This window comes from Cygnus olor, chromosome Z (assembly GCF_009769625.2).
Source record: "Cygnus olor isolate bCygOlo1 chromosome Z, bCygOlo1.pri.v2, whole genome shotgun sequence".
NCBI lineage: Eukaryota > Metazoa > Chordata > Aves > Anseriformes > Anatidae > Cygnus > Cygnus olor.
The window spans coordinates 28,750,674-28,770,003 of record NC_049198.1 but is presented as its reverse complement, the minus strand read 5'-3'; the positions used below and the strand labels follow the sequence as shown (position 1 = coordinate 28,770,003).

General features: G+C 34.3%; 1 protein-coding gene across 4 annotated transcripts in view; it reads left to right on the top strand.

Annotated features, from left to right (window-relative positions):
• RFX3 (regulatory factor X3) overlaps positions 1-19,330 on the top strand; it is a 125,267-nt gene that overhangs the window by 61,681 nt on the left and 44,256 nt on the right. For all 4 annotated transcript variants that reach the window (XM_040540791.1, XM_040540788.1, XM_040540789.1 and 1 more), the window contains 2 exons: positions 6,360-6,457; positions 17,824-18,082. In XM_040540791.1, coding sequence (XP_040396725.1) covers positions 6,360-6,457; positions 17,824-18,082 — 357 coding nt within the window. The remainder of the gene's footprint in view (positions 1-6,359; positions 6,458-17,823; positions 18,083-19,330) is intronic.

Here is a 19,330-nt window from a genome sequence, read left to right as displayed (position 1 = left end):
TTTAAGCAAATATCTTAAATATATGGTGGTCTAATTTACATACTGAATTTGATCTATGTGAATACTGATCACTGTGATGGATTGAAGATTGGAAACTGTTTAGTGGCATACAGGATACTTTATAGTATTTTAGTTCTAATCATTGAATTGATTAAGTGTAAGGATGGGATCTTCTATGCATTTGTTATATTTTTTTTCATAAGAAAATGAACAATGCACATGGCTTTGGTATTTATAAACTTTGGTTGTGTAAAATTGCTACTTTTCTGAAAACTTGTAGGATGGATTTGGCTCTTTATTTTCCTACATAATTAACACATTTATCTCTGTCACCTATTGTTTGTATCTTTTCTGAAATTATTCCAATTTATCAATATAATACTCATGTCAAAAGACAGAAGCCAAGGAGTGGATTGTTTTATTGTTTTGGCCTTATTAGGCCTTAATGAGAACTAATTATTATTATTATTATTATTATTATTATTATTATTATCATTATCATTGTTGTTGTGGTGGTGGGATGCAAGTTTGGAAAACTGTCCGTGATCAACTGTTACATCTTCTTTAGTACTACTGCTTTCTGAGTTTTCCATTGCATTCAGTAATCTATCAGTATTTTGGATGATTTTTTCTCATGGTAATATTAGACTATACTTTTCCAATTGCCTCCAACTCTGCCAGTAGGAATCAACATAATGTTTCAGAAAGAAAAGCTAAGTGGATCAACTCAGCCAAGGAAGAGGAGTTTTGCAAAATTTTGCAGGCATTGAATAGGCAACAAGAATGTTAGACCAGTCAATACAGACAGTATTGCAGTGAGTAAAACATAATATGTGGGAGATACTTATTTATAGAGGAAGAAAATAGATTATAGAATTATTGAGAAAACATTAGGAATTTTAAAAGATGTGGATGTATGGTGAGAAGAAAAAGAAGAGTGAAGATGTGAACATGCTATGCCATTGAGAAATTTGATGAAGAATGTGGGTGGGATAGGTACTTTCAGCTGTAAGGTGAGGGGGAAAAAAAAAGAATATCAAACATTGAAACAATCATTGTGTAGAGGAAACTGTAGGTGTGATCTGCCCTGAAGAATTCTCTGCGTGTAGGTTGCATTTGCCTAAATATTCGGCATTAGGTATATTCATTAGGAGCAGGTCAATCTGCCTAAAGAAAATCAGGAGAAACAAATGCTAATTTGATTATGTCATTATTTAGATGGGAGATACAGGCCTTATTATTTTTGCATGTTCAAAGTTACCAATGTTGAAAGTGTGAGGGAAGGTTTTAGGTGAATACTATATACAATATTCAATTATTCTTTTTTTTTTTTTTTTTGTATGGCTTATAAAAGACATACTTGATAATAATGCCAGCTGTATCCACAAAATATGTGAATATTCACATTCATTTTATAGCGTTATATGAATATAATTTACGAAAGCAATAGGGTACTTCTTGAATTTAGCTAATTCTAAGTTACTATAACATGTATTCGTGTATGTACAACAGTTTGGTGTAAGCTGAATCTTTTCTCTTTTTATGTTTATAGTAATTTATTAACACATTTTACTGAATAAGACCATTTTAGATTAATTTTTAATTAATATTAAAGCTGTGTATAATATTTCATTTTTTCCTGTGAGATCTTTATTTTCGACATTTGCTTTACTGTTTGTACACCATACTTAAATTACATCTCATGCCTGTATGAATTTGGGGTTATTTTCATGGTATCAGTGTTTTTTCATTGCCCACAAAATGTATGCTATATCTTTCCAAATTAACTTTTTTTGCGCAGAAGAACCAGCTGGATTAGTGAAAGGGTGTAATGAAAACCTTTCTCTTACAGCTGTGTTGTATTGAAGCATCCTGTCTTTTCAGCAAACAACAAAAGAGTGCCCCCTGATACTTTCAACTAAACAAATCCCTAATTTGCATATAGCTAGTATATATATGGCTTTCATAAAGCTCTGCTGTGGTACTTCAAAACAGAAAGGGAAAAAAAAAAAACAGATACCATTAATGAAAACGTAGGATTCCCTTCTGGTAAAAATTGCAATGGTGGCAGTTATTTATATGCAGCACAGCAACTGTCACTCTTGAGATGGAATGGAGGGGAATGGTGAGGGGACAAACATATACATGTGTAAGCAAAAAGCAACAAGAGTAAGACCAAAATGTTGGGAGTATAATTAAACTGTCTTAATAGCCTCAGGAATTTTCTCAGTCTGCTTCCTCAGGTAGGGGGATTTTTCAGTAATGTATCATTGTTTTTTTCAACAAGTGCTCTAACACAGAGCAGAAAGTTTCTAAAGATTAAAAATTAACTGCACTTAGTAGTTTATGTTATGCAACGTAGAAGGATTGGAGAAATAAAACTAAAAATAATCATGTAATCTGTTTTACAAAGGTATATCGATACATCAGAAGTTGAACAAAGCAATTCTTGTAGTCAACATACACCATGGCCATCACCTTTAGAAAGAACTGTTTCATTAAACTGAAGATGCAGAATTCTGGTAATCAGAATTAGTCTCAATGCAAAATCATGTTTAGCATATGAAAAACGTAATCACGAGCTGACATTAAGCATTATATAAATATGAATGTGCTTAGAATATTACAGCATACGCTATTTATATATTGCTTGCCAAAAGTAATCCATACTAATGAAAGTAGAAACATTATTTTTATATATGAGGACAGAAGATGCATATACAACTATTTGGCATAGGCACTGTGAATAATTATGTGTTCTCTTTTAAATGTGGTTTAAAAATCCTTATATGTTTTACTGTATTTTTCTACTCTTTGATTACTAGTGCTTTGAAAATCAGCAAATCTCAAATCAGAATTTTCTCTTAAATTTTGCTTTTGTGCTTAAAAGTATTTTCTGTATTTCCGTATGCTTTTATTCAATTTCCTTTGTTGACAAACTCTCGTAGATATAATATGACTTAGTCCCTCATTTGCTCCTTTGAGATAGTATCATTAACAATATAATTTTCTTTTTGTTTTTTCTTCAACTAGTGATTATAATTACACATGTATATCAAAGTAAGTTTTCATTCTCCTCTTGTTCTCTTGGAACATTTCAGCTGCTTACTTCTAATCCTGTTCCAGTTATTCCAGGCTAGAATCACTGAAGCAAGAGGAATGAATGATCTGTTTAACCCTATTTAACTCATTATTTCCTATGCCAGCCAGTTAATTTTCTGTTTTCTGTCCAGACAATAATAACAATTCCCATGACTAGTTCACCAGTCGACCCCACAAACATAAAATTTGTGAACTTGAGTACTGTTGCTTTGTAATAAATATTTCATTGTGTTTTCTGTTTTCAGCCTTAATCATTTAATTAAATTATTGGGAAGCTTTTTGTGTGTGTGTTGTCTGTTTTTTTGTTTCTTTGTTTTTATGCAAGTAGGCCATTTTGGTTTAGGTATCTGTTGAATGTTCTCTCAGTGATCTTCAGTTTCTGTTCTGCCCCAAAGCTAAAGAACATATCTAATGCAATTCCTTAATCAGTTTAATAAAATGTGCAAGGAAAGTGATAAATAGAAGACAAAACGATTTTTACAATTTGCATAAAAATTGATTTTTTTTTTCCTTTGGTATTTTGTTTCTTCATAGCTAAATTCTTCTCAAATAATGGTGTGCACATGGAGAGTACATGTATGCACTTGATTTCTTCCTGTCCCTGAAGATTAAAGAAAAAATCCACAGGCACTTAAACTAATAAAACTCTAATGAAAACATTTTTCCCAAAATGAAGTAAAATAGGAAATAAAAGTAGAATTTAAGGTGTCACATGCCAAAGAGTTTCAGCATGGCAGAATTTTCAAATGCAAGGTCACTCTAAAGGTCACTTATTTGATATTCCTTGGCAGGAAAAATATTTAAAAGCCTTGAGGTAGAGAAAGTCAGAGGTACGTACAGTGCAATACAGTGTAGTCACTAAAGATTTCAGTACCAGAATCAATTTAACTTTAGCAGTACTGAGTTTTGGAGAACCTGAAGCAAAATAACTCTCTTTTATAATCTGGCTTTATTGAACTTCATTATTAAAATTTAAAAGAAAAATACTTTTATCTACGAAAGAAGATTAGATGTTCTTATTAGCCCTGCACTTTAACCATTCTTAAATGCCAATTTAAAAATTGTTGTTTTATTTGCATGAAGTCATATTTCTGGCAGTACTGCATATTAGGCCCATAGATAATATATGTAAAAATTGGTGAAAATTTGAAACTATTCAATGAAAACTTTCTTTTAAACTTTTTTTTTAATTATTATTTTGTTCTGTGGAAAATGAAACAGGTGTTTTCTCATTCCAAATCAGAAATTAAATATGTCTTGAAATTTTTCAGTTCCCTGTCTGAGCTTTGATACACGCTATACCACTACCTTCCTGCAGTATCCTCTCAGATCCGTGTTACAGATGTTGCACTGCTCTGAGTCCACAGTTTATGAAATCGTAGCAGCCTGCATCCAAGAGTATTATATTCTTATAACAAGACTATAATAGCTTGTACAGAATGGGAACATGACCTGAATTGACTGACAGGAAGTTTTTAATGTTGCATTTATATGTATAGTAAGTTCCATTTTAACTGTTTGGAGGTTTTAGGAAAGAAATCAATTCCTTTTATTTATAAAACACAGTGTTTTTTTTGTTTGTTTGTTTTTGTTTGTTTGTTTGTTTGTTAGTTTTTTAGTAGTGAGTAAGCCATATTCACTGCATGTGAGCAGGGAATGAAGGGATTTTTCAGAGAGGTTGGACAGAAGCATTTTGATAATTGCATCATTTCCCCAGTATTTCCACTGGTGTACTACTGGGACAGAAAATGGAACTAATCTGTTACATGGAAGGTGACAAATTACTGCTTTTAAGAACAAAGTCTGTTTTAAAGATGTTTTCTCTCTGTATAGGTTAAGTAGATCAGTTCAGTGCTCTGCTCAACAGTGACTCTTACTCTCCCATTGATTACAGGTCATCATAGAACTAGAGTCACCTGAGAAGAAGAAATACTTTTAGAGTCAAGCTGTAAAACTTTTGTAGTCTGTGGCACATATGTTTCACAGTAAAGTACATAAACACTTTATCTTAATAATTAGAAATATCTTTATCGTCTTTTTTTTTTTTTGAAGTGAATAAATCGTATTTCAGGAATTTGTGCCAATGTAGATAATGACTTACGTAGCAAGTCAGAAAAATGTGCCTTTTAATAGATAGTTCAACCATCATATTGTGTCACACCATTGCTATCATGCTAGTAAAGCTGGATTCAAAACACTGTTGCATTTGTTTTCAGAATTTTAATTTTAATACCAACCTAAGAAAATTTTTCTGTGCAAAACCTAGGTTTTCCTTTCACAGTCTGAGACAGTACTATAAAAGACTAAGAAAATTGTGCTTATTTAAATAAACCTTTAGAATATAGTGGAGTGAAGGTATGACAATGAGGATATTCTCAAAGAGCTCTTAGAGATGATCCATCAAATGTAAGAGATGCAGTTTGATCTGGGATTATGGCGTTTGCTGTTCTTAGGAGCAACTGGATCAAGCTGAAGTTGCCTCATAACAAAATATCTGAGAAAAATAGCAGTCATTCACATGTAGTTTATATTAAATCTGTTGAATAAATATGTGCATTGTCACTTTCTTGATTCAGTTCTAGGGTAATACTGTGCTAGTCTAAGAAGTCTCTAAATCCTTTTGCTTCTTTTAGGTTTAGGACCACTGAAATACGGCTTCTCTGGACAATATTGTGTAAAATACGGGTTTCTTAATCTCTACTATTGCAGAAGAAAAAAAAAGACTGGACAGGAAATTTTCATAACCTTGAACTGCTTCACATAGTATATGAGTCAAAGGAGTAGTCTTGTGACTAGTGATACACTTTTGCAAGGCAGGCATACCTTCTCAGCAATATAGATGAAAATGCCGTACTGCTTCTTGTTGTTTAACTCATTGGTATTATAAAAAGTTTTTCTTGGAGTATGTTATAGCTGCTGATATTCTGGAAAGAGGGTGACACAGTGGGGTTCTTGATCTGTAATTGTACCTTTGGGTCAAAACATTACTAGAAAAAAACTTAAACCACTGTAGTTTAACCCCAGTTGAACAAGAACTAAATCATTTTGTTGTAAACCTATATTTCTAAATTTATTGTAGCACATCTAAGCTGTGTGTTATAGTACATTAAGAAGTATATTAAGGCTTGTGTTATTCATGGCTAAAATGAAATAAGAAAAGGCATACATGTGGACAAAGGATACTTTCTTCTTTAGTAAATGTAATTTTTCAGTCTTTTTATGACAGCATCCCAATTTTATGGTGTTCTTGTTTTCAGGTGCAACAAGTGCAGACTGTGCAACAGGTACAGCATGTCTACCCAGCCCAGGTTCAGTACGTGGAAGGAAGTGACACGGTCTACACTAATGGAGCTATGTAAGTTGGCAAATGATCAGAATTTGTTTATTAAAATGTGAAGTTAAATGTATATTTTCAGTAAGATTCTATCAACAACTCATTTTAAGTTGGAAAAAAAAAAAGGATTAATCAAAGTTTTTACTATTGTCATTTGAAATAGTTTTTGTATGAAAAGCTGAATTCACTGTTTATAAAGGTATTAATTGTTGCATGAAAAGAATTCTTGTGATTGTTTTAGCTGGACTTAAATGAAGTTACATGTGTACAGCATAGTGCTCTTTGAAGAAGCACCTTTTAGGTTTATGAGTAAGTTCTGTTCATAGGATGTGCTGTGTAACTTTGTGGTAGTGTTATCTTCTCATAGGCCTTCTGTCTTCCTTGCTGCGATCATAGTGGCAAATCTATAAAAAGTTCCAATGGCTGCAGTTATTATTCAGAGAAAGTAATAATGTAATTCATTCCTTTGTCTGATAAAATGATTAAAAAAAAAATCCAAAAGGATGAGGAGAGGCAGAGGAAAGAGAGTAATGCTATCTTCTTTCGCTGCTTCTCTAGCCTCTTTTGTGGCTATTATTGTGCATTTCCTGCTTTTCCCTGAATGTGCTTTTCCAACATCACATTCCTTTCTTCAACACACAAGTTTAGAAACATAGAACGATAAGCTAGGTTTGATGGGACCTCTGGAGGTTATCTAGTCTAATCCATGGCTTGGAGCAGGGCCAGCTCTGAAGTTAGTTTAAAATAAGATCATGTTGCTTGGGAAGGAACTTCCCTGCCTGTCTTTTTCACTTACCTGCCTTTTGCTATTTTTGGTATGTTACTGGGTTGAGGAAGAAACAAAAATCATTTAGAAAGCTTATTTACTGTTTTTAGTATATGTTGATGCTAATCCAAAAGTGATTCAAAAGAGCAATGTAATATGATTCAGAGACTTCTGATGTTAACACTAGTAGCCTGCTTTGGTCAATCACTACTGTCATATACTATCTTGTCTGCTTTCTTCTCAATTGTAAATCCTAAACAATGTTTTAAATATTCATTAGACTTTCCAGTTATTAAGAATGAGTGTTGACTGGCATCTAGTTTAAGGTATCACAACAACTGAAAGTCACTCATATGATTGTTAAACTGTAAGCATTTAGGTTTTCCATTTTCTGTGAAGAAGGCTACTTTTCTTTGATTTTTTTGATTTTCTTTGATTCTTTTAATTTGTTTGGCTTACATTGTTTTTGAAAATTGAAAACATTTTAGCTGAGGACATTCAGCTGTTGAAATAAAGGAAAACATCCTAATTTTCCTACATGTTAATTAGCTTTTCTTTATAAAGTTCTACTACTTCAGCACTTTCAACTGGGAATTTAAATCTGAGCAGTGGCATTAGGAATGTGTTTAAACTTCTGTGCAGTTTAAACTTTTTCTGAGTTTCTAGATTGCATTTTTTTTAACAAAAAATGTTTTATTCTGTTGAGATGTTGAATTATTGAATGCTATAATCAAATTGTCAAACAATACAACTAATAGCAGTAAGTGAAAGACAAAAAATCTGCTAAGATCTGGGCTGGGATCAATTAGGCAGTGGCTGTTAATTTTAGGTAGAGTACTGCTGGAAGGGATTGAGAATGTGGGATTCACATTCTAGAAGACAGAAGGCAGAAAATGATGACAAACAGATCTAACAAAAATCCAGGATGAGTGGGTGGCTGGGGAAAAAAAATGTTAAAAAGGTGTGAATGGATAAATAGCCCTGAAAAACTGTTTCCATGCAGGAGACTGCACATTTTTATTTATGCTGCTGTAGTTTTGCTGATATAGCTGCTCACCGTTTCTTCTCTAGACATTTTACTTTTCTAGACATTGCTTACAGTTTAACAATTATGTGAGTGACTTAAAAAATAGGTAGAAGGAGGAGCTTGCTGGTACAACGTAGCTTGTACTGCTTTAGCAGCTAAATGATTTTTATGTGATCAGTATGTTTCCGAAAGTGTAACCGTTTGTTTTATATGAAATTAAGATAAACATATTTCAACACTAGCAAGCTTTGAGTAAGTTAAGATATCGTGTGGAAATTTTTTTCTAAAGAAAAGTTGATGAGTATTTCCTGTCTCCTAGGTGACAAAGTGTAATTTGAGAACTAATTATAAATATTATAAGCTGGGCGCTGTAATATTATATACTTTCCTTAGCTGAACATCATTGTTTCAGTAAGCGTCTTCCCCTGAGAGTAATATACTCTCAGAGGACAAAGAAAATATGTCCATTTATAAAAGTTTTTAAAAAGAATGAATCTACCACATTGTTGTTCGTTTTTAAACAGGAGAGTTCAAGACTTCTAGTAGATTCATGGGTTTGAAGTATTCCATGGTCACTAGCTTCTCCCAGATACACCACATAAAGGTTATTCTCACATGAGCTGTTGGCACATGCATTTTTGGCAGTGTATGAGATAGGTACTACATGACTGCTTACAGTGGTTGAAGAAAACAAAACCAATTGTTACTGACTGCTTAGTATGAACTTTCAGGTTTCCATGTTTTTATTTTATTGTGTTTCTATATCTGAATCCCTTTGTTAGTTTCTGTAGAATCAGTCAATAGGATATAAAAAATTTCCCTAATCAATAAGAGCATTCTTCTTAGCAAGCGAGCCTAATCCAGATTGTCTCTCCCTCACATAGAAGAAGACTTTGCCAGTGATATGATTTCTTGTCCAGAATTTTTAGGAACTTTAACCTAGAGATTTTGGCTTCTTCCATGGAGAATAGGGCCACTCTGTGTTTGTATTCAAAATTTTTTAAAGACTGTATCTTGAGAAATTCATTTTCCCTTATACTTTTATACTGCAGATTAAGAATGGAAAAATGTTGTTGATATAAATTAAAGTTATTGAGTATATGTACTACATGTTGGAATGCCATTCATTTGTCAGGAATGGGACCCTAGGTTGCTGTTGGCTAGCTTCCTTCAGAGCATAAAGAATTTTTCTTCTATTTGCTGTTTTTAACATAAGTTACATGATTTATATAAAATAAAATAAAAAATAGTATCTGTTTCTCCTCTTCTTGTTTTGCCACTAGATTTGCTTATTCAGAGCTACATCAATGTGGAATTGACATTTGAAAGTTTTTGGAAGTGAATCAAAAGCTTACTACATCCCTAAACAAAGCTGGCATAGACTGTGTTGAGTTGTGCTGTGATAGAAAACACAGGGGCCAGCCTTTCTTTTGCTAAAAATATTGAGGCAAGTGTTCAGATTGCGGTTCATCCTTTTCTATCCATCATACTGAAATCTGTGAAAGACAAGCCTTTTGGATCCTGAAAAATTGAGGGAACTGTATTAGATCCAATTTATCTCCTTATTCCCACTCTAGAATTTGTCAATTTAACTTTCAGAAAATAGAGTTTGGTTTGTAAATGATGTGATTGAGTAGAGTGACCACTACTTTGTCTTTTTCGTTATTTTCATATGATTATTTATTTGATTTATTTTATGACTATGCTAAATCAAAGTCTTAATTCTAACTCAAAGTATATACAGAATATACTGCATAATCTATTAAATCATAGTTCTGCTTTAGCAGTGGAATAAGAAGTCTGCAACCCATAGTGAAGGGTTAGGACATTAATTCAGTATACAGGGATTACTGAAGTAAAAAGTTACAGTATGTCTGATGAATGAGTTGTTATTTATTTTGAAATAAAGAACACGCGTGCTAACACTGATTTAAGCCCATATATGATAGCAACAAAGGATGAGCTTTGAATATCTAGGAGAAAATAGTTACTGATTCTTTTGATTCTAATGATAGGAAGCTTGTTGGCTTTCACAGTCTGTCAGGTGCAAATGTAGTATTCATATAACACAGTTCTTCCCACGCATTTTATATCATGATTTGTCTACACTTAAACACTATTTGGTTTTATTATAATTGTGGGCATAATGATGATACAAGGGGTGTAACCTGCAGCTTGTCACATACTTTATATAAAATATGAGAATATTTGAATGATGTTATCTACCTTTGTGTCTTGTTAATAACACTTTTGCTTGTCAAGCATGTCACTCTATCTTAAAGCAAAAATGCATTGTTGTGATGTGCAGGTTACCTGGAGTTTTAAAATAGATAGCGAAAGTATATTGTGGTTGCACATAGATTAAGAAGCCAAGTGAGGCCCTTTTTCTAGGCATGAACTTTTTTCCTACTCAAACTGTAATATTTACTAATGTATGCAATCTAATTAATTAATCTAAAACCAAACTTTTTTTTCTGATAATTCTGGTGTGGCAAGGAGGGATTTAATTGGTGGGATTGTCTAAGAATTGATAATGCTGTTGAATCCAAATTGAATTGGTCATTCTTCACCAATTTGTTGTACTACAACATGTGTAGATTATGGGTGAAACCAAGAATTTACTATTACTCTAATTGAAGTATAACTGCCTGATCAGAGAATTATGACTGCAGTTAAAATTACTAGCTTCCTAAGTATCTTTCTCGTACTTGCTAGTCTCTTTTTTTCTCTGGTGTTATGCTTACCCTTCCACTACCCCTATGTATATGATGGCCAATGACTTTCATCTGAGAAAGGGTTAGAGCCAGTTATCACCACCACAGTTGCTATGCCTGGAAAAGTATGATGGATGGTTGGAGGCTTTCTACTTACACTGGATCCACTTGCAGCTATTTTATGTGTTTTCTAGCAGGGTCTACACCTCATTCATTCTTCTGTGATTTCCATTTCTATATTGCATCTTAATTTACTAGGTATCATCAATGAAGGTCACCTATTCATTGTTATGGAGCAAATTGCTTACCTTGAATTTTTGTTCTCTGGTTACAAATGTATTACACTCTTATAGTGTAGGTTTTAAACTTTGATTTTGGCAATTTAACTTGATTGATGGAAAGAAACAGTGATTTACAGTTTAATCAGTTCTTCCATCTCTGGCTGTCTTTAGACCAATTGAGAACGCTTTTGTGGAAGACTTCACTGGGATTTGATCTGTTATTAAACAGCCTTGAATCAATATTCTTATTACAGGAGTAGATTTCTTTGTGGGGAGAAAGGAGACAAAACCTCCAGAGGCTGCAGCAATGCATTGGCTGCAATGAGACCTGTTCATATAAGAATCATGGAGTCATAGAATCATTAAGGTTGGAAAAGACCTCCAAGATCATCTAGTCCAATCATTGCCTTGCCACCAATATTACACACTAAACCATGTCCCTGAGTACTACATAAAACCTTTCCTTGAACACCCCCAGGGACGGTGACTCCACCACCTCCCTGGGCAACCTGTTCCATGCCTAACCACTCTTTCTGAGAATAAATTTTTCCTAATTTCCAACCTGAACCTCCCCTGGCACAACTTGAGGCCATTCCCTCTAGTCCTATCACTAGTTATCTGCAAGAAGAGGCCAACCCCCAGCTCCCCACACCTTCCTTTCAGGTAGTTGTAGAGAGCAATAAGGACTCCCCTGAACCTCCTCTTCTCCAGACTAAACAACCCCAGTTCCCTCAGCTGCTCCCCGTAGGACCTGTGTTCCAGGTCCTTCACCAGCTTCGTAGCCCTTCTCTGGACACACTCCAGGGCCTCGATGTCCTTCTTGTAGTGAGGGGCCCAGAGCTGAACACAGTACCTGAGGTACAGCCTCACCAGAGCTGAGTACAGGGGGACGATCACCTCCCTAGTCCTGCTGGTTACACTATTCCTGATCCAAGCCAGGATGCCATTGGCCTTCTTGGCCACCTGGGCACACTGCCTGCTCATGTTCAGGTGAGCATCAATCAGCACCTCCAGATCCCTTTCCTCTGCACAGCTTTCCAGCCACTCTGCCCCAAGCCTGTAGCGCTGCATGGGGTTGTTGTGGCCAAAATGCAGGATCCGGCACTTAGCCATGTTGAATCTCATCCCACTGTCCTCTGCCCATCGATTCAACCTGTCCAGGTCCCTCTGCAGGGCCTTCCTACCCTCTGGCAGATCGACATTGCCCCTCAACTTGGTGTCATCTGCAAACTTACTGGGGGTGCACTCAATTCCCTCATCCAAATCATCAATAAAGATATTAAGGAGGATGGGCCCCAACACCGACCCCTGGGGAACACCACGGGTGACCGGTCACCAGCTGGATGTTCACCACCACTCTCTGGGCCTGGCTTTCCAGGCAGTTTTTGACCCAGCCAAGTGTGTACCTGTCCAAGCCATGGGCTGCCAGCTTCTCCAGGAGAATACTGTGGGAGACTGTGTCAAAGGTCTTGCTGAAGTCTAGGTAGACTCTGTCAACAGCCTTTCCGTCATCCACCAGCTGCGTCACCCGGTCATAGAAGGAGATGAGGTTGGTCAGGCAGGACTTGCCCTTCATGAACCCATGCTGACTGGGTCTGATCCACCAGCTGTCTTGCACATGCACATTAGATGACTGATTCTGTTCTTTGTAGTTTCCATGAAATTCACCATCAGCTTCAGGACCACAATAATATGCTAAAATGTTAAATAAATTTCAGAATATTGTTCTGATGGGAAATTGACTTCCTTGGCTTTCATACTCAGAGGTTTTCTTCCATATTGCAGTACCACAGCATTGATCATAAGTATTAGCTCCTCTCCTTTTAAATAATAATGGCATGTTTATATTGGTACACAGCTGAAATATTTGAAATGTTAATTCTCATCTACTGTTTATTATATTTAATATCCCAGTAAATAATACCATAGTTAATTAAGTACCATTAACTATGATTTCACTACAGATTTCGTTACAGAGATGACAGCAAAAAATACTTAGATGCCTGCCTGCTAAGCTATATAAGCAATCCATAAGAAAACCCATTTCAGTATTTTTGAGGTTATTACTAGATTAACAAGATGATTATTACACTACTTGTTTGTTTACGATATAGAATTACGGAAAAATAAAACATTTGACACTGAGTCGTTGCACAGCCACTGTGAAGGGCAGCTAATATTTCAAGTTATACAGTATGAAGGTATACATCTTTAGCTAAAAGACAGTGTGCATTCTGTCAGATACTTGCTATTTCTTCATCAGTGCTTGTAATTGATGACAAGAAGTCAATTCCTAATTCCTTATTTTGCAAGTCACAAAAGTTACTGGAATATAATTTAAAATTAAGACCTAATTTAAAACAATCACAAACTGTACTTGAGTTAACTTGTCTGGACTTCTAAACAGTTCATGGAATAGGAAATTAATCCGGTTTGTGGTTGTTTTTTTTTTTTTTTTTTTTTTTGTACTAAGATGTAGAGTGATGGAAAAATCCTTCACCAAAGCAAACATTTCCAAGCCAGAAATAAAACTGGCATAATTCAGTAGGTGATGCTTTCTAGGCAAATTATGGGAAAGGTGAGTCTATCTCATCAATTATTTGTTCAAAGAAAATTTAGGGCTATGATCAGTTCATGTAAATACTGAGACATGATGGGGTGGCAGGAGCACAGATTTGTAGTAGTAAATAGATCAGAGTCTTGACATACACATAGAACCGAATAGTAGATGCAGCTGGGAATAAATGATTTCCCATGTGTGCATGTGCACTCTGAAAACTAAGGGAGAGTGATAGCAAGATTTACTCTTTCTTCAGCATTGTTTTATTTATCTCCTTTATTCAAAGTGTCAGTGTCTTTGAAGAGACAGAAGTGTCTCTAAAAACTAAGCTTAGTAGTATTATTGTCAATGTCTGTAATAAAATTGAGGACATTGCACTTAATTGGTAATGTCAGTGCAAGGGCTTACTGAATTTAGAAATTACTGCTTTCTGTTTTCATTTGCCAGAAGTATACTTTTAACAACTTTATAACACAACTCCATGTGTTTTTTTTCTAGCATTATGTTTTTTGGAAATCATCATAAAATGTTTGTAAGCAATAAAGTATAATAGATGGTGCCTCAACCTATAGTACTTCACAATCCTCGTCCAACTCATGCTGGTCTCGTTAATTTCCAGTGTGGGATCTGAACATTGGACACATGTTCTTGGATTCTTTAATCTAGATGGAATTCACTCAATGTTTCTAACTTTGTGTGGCATGCTCTTGGTGTAAATATTGTCTAGTTTGCACAACTTCTGGAAATTCTTCAAGTTTTTTAGGAATTCTAATGAACTTTCTAATGTTACATTCTAATAAACACTGAATTTCATAATTTTTCAGTGGATTTAGATTCTGTTTACTACCTTGTATCTCAAGCCCCAGTATATCACCAAGGTATTCTCGTAAAGATCCAGAAGACTTCAGTTACGTTGAGGTTATCTAGTCCCTAGAGGATCTTTATATGCAACTGTTGAAGAAAATAAGGCATAGGATGGTTGTGACAGCCTTTGTAAGAAGAAAGAAATGACTGTATGATTTATGTCAGATAATTTGAGAACATACTGCATGTTTGTACTACAAGTGCTGTGGAGAGGTAGGATAACTACCTTATTTCAAATTATCCTTTGCGTGTGTTTAAAGGGTATAATGTATTTTTCTCTTTACATAATTTTGTGGTAAGAGTTCATATTATCGTAAGCATTGAAGTTAAAACCTTTGAGTCACTACTTTCCAAAACATCATCTCATCCAGTTGGTATAGGATATGCTTTTTTGTTTACAACTGAATTAGTTTGTATTTTGGTTAAGCTAAAAGGCTCTTTGGTAGATTGCAGTTATTATTGCATGTAGTAATAACACTTGTATCTGACTTTTAATTACCCTTTTGATCTCTGTTGCTAAAGGTTTGCTAATCATCTCCAATAATCATGTGTTTTTAAAGAATCAGCTGTAAACATGGTTGTTAGAACAAAGGCAAGAGTGTGTTTATCTTGGGATCTATCTGACCTGTTGATCTACCCCAAAGGTTGCTCTTGATCCAGTGATAAGGAGTAGTTATAAGCAGATGTAGGTGTTGTGATACAATCAGTCCTTACTTAGAGACTATGTATGATATACATATCTGAACAAGGTAAAAGCAAACAAGCATTTCCTTTTCCCTCTCCATCTACAGGAAGATTGTGACTTTTTTTGTGAAACGTTGGGCGTTCTCTAGCATTTGCATTGCTCCAAAGAACTGCTTCTTGAATTTACTTACTTCTGCAAGTAGCATATGTGACATCTTGCTCATGTCCTTTGGACAGTCTATTTCCTCTAGCCATAACTATTTTTACTGACAGCAGTGGCTTTGCCTTTCATTCATTTTCTTACTGTGCTAATACCTAGTAGAGTATTTCTTTGGGGGCAGGGAGGTGGGAGTGGGGAGAGGGTGGATTTACAGTGCTCACTCCTTTCACAAACATTAGGATGAAGTGTTTTTTACCCTGAGCTTCCGCCATTACTAAATGCTGCATATCACTGTTCATGATCTAAATTGTGTGACTCTAAGGCACATGCAACATCAGCTCTGCTAGCAGTTATCTTGTTCATCACAAGGTAAGCAATATCACAATAATACCTTGGCTTGATTAAACAGGTGAATCAGTACCTGCATGGTTGCCTAACACATGCATAGGCTATTGCAATGCAAACATTAGCTGATGTTAGATTTCCAAAAGAAATATTAAAAAATTAACTGCCCACATGAGTATTGTCCCTAAACAAACTGTTTATGTTTGTTTTCAGTAGATTGCAAGGCATGTCTTTTAGGTTAACTTCAAGTTTCATGCAGCTGATAAAAAAGCTTTTGAAATACTCAAAATAAAAATGAAAACATTTAAGTACATTAAGGAGAGGTGAGAGGAAATAATGCAGTATGAGGCTTATAAAACTTTGAGGATTTTAAAAGTAAACTTTTGTAGTTTCTGTAGGTCTTTGAAGTCTGCAGCCATAGCAGAAGTTCTGACTTTGGTTGTTGATAAGGTGTCAAATGTTGATAAGGTGTCAAATGTTCTTCAGTTCTTTAAAAGTAATGGTTTGCTGAAGTTAAAGAAGAAATCATTATCTCAGTTGTTTACTAACTAATTAATCTTGTGTAAGTTTCCATAATTAAAAAACAGAACAACAAACAGTAAATTTCCATTACCTTTTCTATATTGTGATAAGAAACTAATTCTTATTTAGTTAACTGAAAAAAAAAATACATCTAATTCCTGGACAAGTGTATTAATCACCTACTGACTGTATAAAAGAGTGAATGCTGCTTTCTCCTCTTCTTGTACTCTTGGATAAAAGCAGCTGAAATTTTTTGTTAAACTTGTTCATTGCGTGTTTTCATATAATTTTGTAGTTCATATGATTATAATATACAAATTGGAGACTTATGAAGAGATTGGGCACCTCTCATCTTTTTTTTGAATCATGCTACTGTTAAAATGTAATTACTTGGAAAGACTGCATCTCAGCATAAGCAAATACAAGTTAATGGGAAACTCTGAAATTCAAAATAATATTGTAAATTGATTACAAGCAATACTACAGAATTTTATGTTTAATCTAGAAAATTAACGGTTAAGTAAACTTAGTTTAAGTTTTTTACCTTTTGACTTTTCTATTGTCATGCTTGTCATGCTATGTCATAGCTATGTCATGCTATGTCATAGCTATGTCATGCTATAAATAGATTATATAGATTATAATAGATTATAATGATTCAAGATGAGTGGTTAAGAATGTGAAACATATGATAAAAGGTTTCAGTAGCTGAATGTTTTTTTGTGGTAAACTGGTTAATGAGGCATATATTTCATAGTTAGAAGTGATTTAAACATTTTACTGCTGCACACCTTAAACTTCTTTGTGACCTTTTTACAAGTGATAGTTTTGGATTGGTTTTATTTCTTAAATGCAATTTTTCATCTTAATATTAGTTCATGTAAAATTTTAAATTTACCCTGTAAAAATAACTGCATGTACTAAAATACCAGTGAGCTCAGAATTTCAAGCTTCAACAAAGGGCTATGAAAAATTCAAAATTGATAATTAACATAAGATTCCTGAATGTTGGATTTTCTTGGCTGACATTTGTATGATGTGTTCACAATTTTGCGACATGCACAGTATGAAAAGTGTGTAAGATGACTAACATTCAAAATTTTATGGTAGAATTAAAAAAAAAACATGGAGCTTAATAAATTGCTTTACAATTTATTAATAATTGTATGAGCTCTTTCTGTTTCCTCAATTTTGGTCATACTTCCCTTCTCCACTCCTCTTCAGGTAAGACTAACAAACTTGTCCATAGGATTTGTTGAATACTTGGTTTAATGTTGTCACTAAATTAGTTATTTAGTTCTTTGACGTGATGAAATGTTGTTCTCTGAGGAGGCAGGGATTGTTTGCCAATCTTATTTAATTTGGTTATATCTATTGCACACACATTTCTACAAATACAAAATTTCCCTCAGTTAAATGAACAATACAAATAATTTCTTTTCCTTTTGTTTTCTTTTCTTGAAGCCGATCTACAACTTATCCATACACAGAAACCCAGATGTACAGCCAAAACACTGGGGGAAATTATTTTGATACTCAAGGAAGTTCTGCACAGGTGACAACAGTGGTCTCCTCTCATAGCATGGTGGGCACTGGAGGGATTCAGATGGGTGTCACAGGAGGACAACTCATTAGCAGCTCAGGAGGGACCTATCTGATTGGCAATTCAATGGAAAATTCTGGTCATTCAGTGACTCATACAACACGGACTTCCCCAGCTACAGTAAGTATTTCAGACTGATGTGAAATCTCTGGGACTAGTTTCTTAGTCACTAAGTTGTTCTTTCAGGCTGATATAATGTTTGTGATAGAACATACAGCAATATTATGCTAGCAGAGTAAGTACTATACAGTACTTTCTGTGTAATATAAGAAATAAATACATGTACGAACAAGATACAGGAGTGAAACCTAAACACAGAGACCTTTCCCTTGATGGGTTGCAAATATGTACGTCTTCCAGGTTAAATTTTTGCATGCAAGTGATACGTGTGAAAACTTTGGGAATGCTCACAAAGTAGTATGTCTGAGCTGAATATTGTAGGGGAATTCAACCAGCCTCATTTTTTTTTGAAAAAAAAGGAAAAGCAATCTTTTTGATTATAATTATGTTAAGATATGTAAATATTATGTAAATATCAAATAATGTAACTTATAAGTAACTTCCCTGCATTTGTAGTTTTATTTGTTTGTTTGTTTGTTTCTCAATATTAGTGTATGTCTGGTAGCTTATTTCAAAATATTTGCATTTGTTTGTTCAGAATACTACTTTGTTCTTACTCATCCATGACATTTCTTAAACATGTGTTGTGGAAAAGAAGCTCATCACGGAAGTGTCTTACAATGCTATGGGAAGGTGCATGCTGTTATAATTGTGATAGATACTATTGTGGACACTTTAAACACAGGCCTTTCCCTTAAGAGCTCAGTTTGTCCTAATTCCTATTAAGAAAATGGCCATAATGAATACTTTTACCTAATTCTTCTGGGTATTTTGATGTGGTTGCAGAGATTTGGAAGTAATGGGGAGTAGGACTGGGAGATACAGAGTAAGAAGATTTGAATAATGTCCCAATGGAGATAACACATGATTAATAATACTGATTTATCAGTAGTCTAAAGGACTATGAAATGAAGGGACTTTATATTTAAGAACTAGTGTAACAAGTAAAAATCTAGTATTCTTTTAAGTTTTATTTGCAATAATGATGAACATTTACTACAGCACTGGATAATTTAGATGATCCAATAAAGTATCTTAAATTTGATTCTTAGCGGTTGGTATAGATAAATACACAGTTTTTGTACAATCTATAAAGTTATTATTTCATATAAACTTTGAGACTGCTTTAACTGTGTAGTATTATTTTCTGAGAGTAAAATTTATGAAGACTCTTAATGAGTGAATAGCATACATATCAATAATGTAGCAAGAGCCTTCAGCTGGTAACAGAGAATTTTGTATTTATTT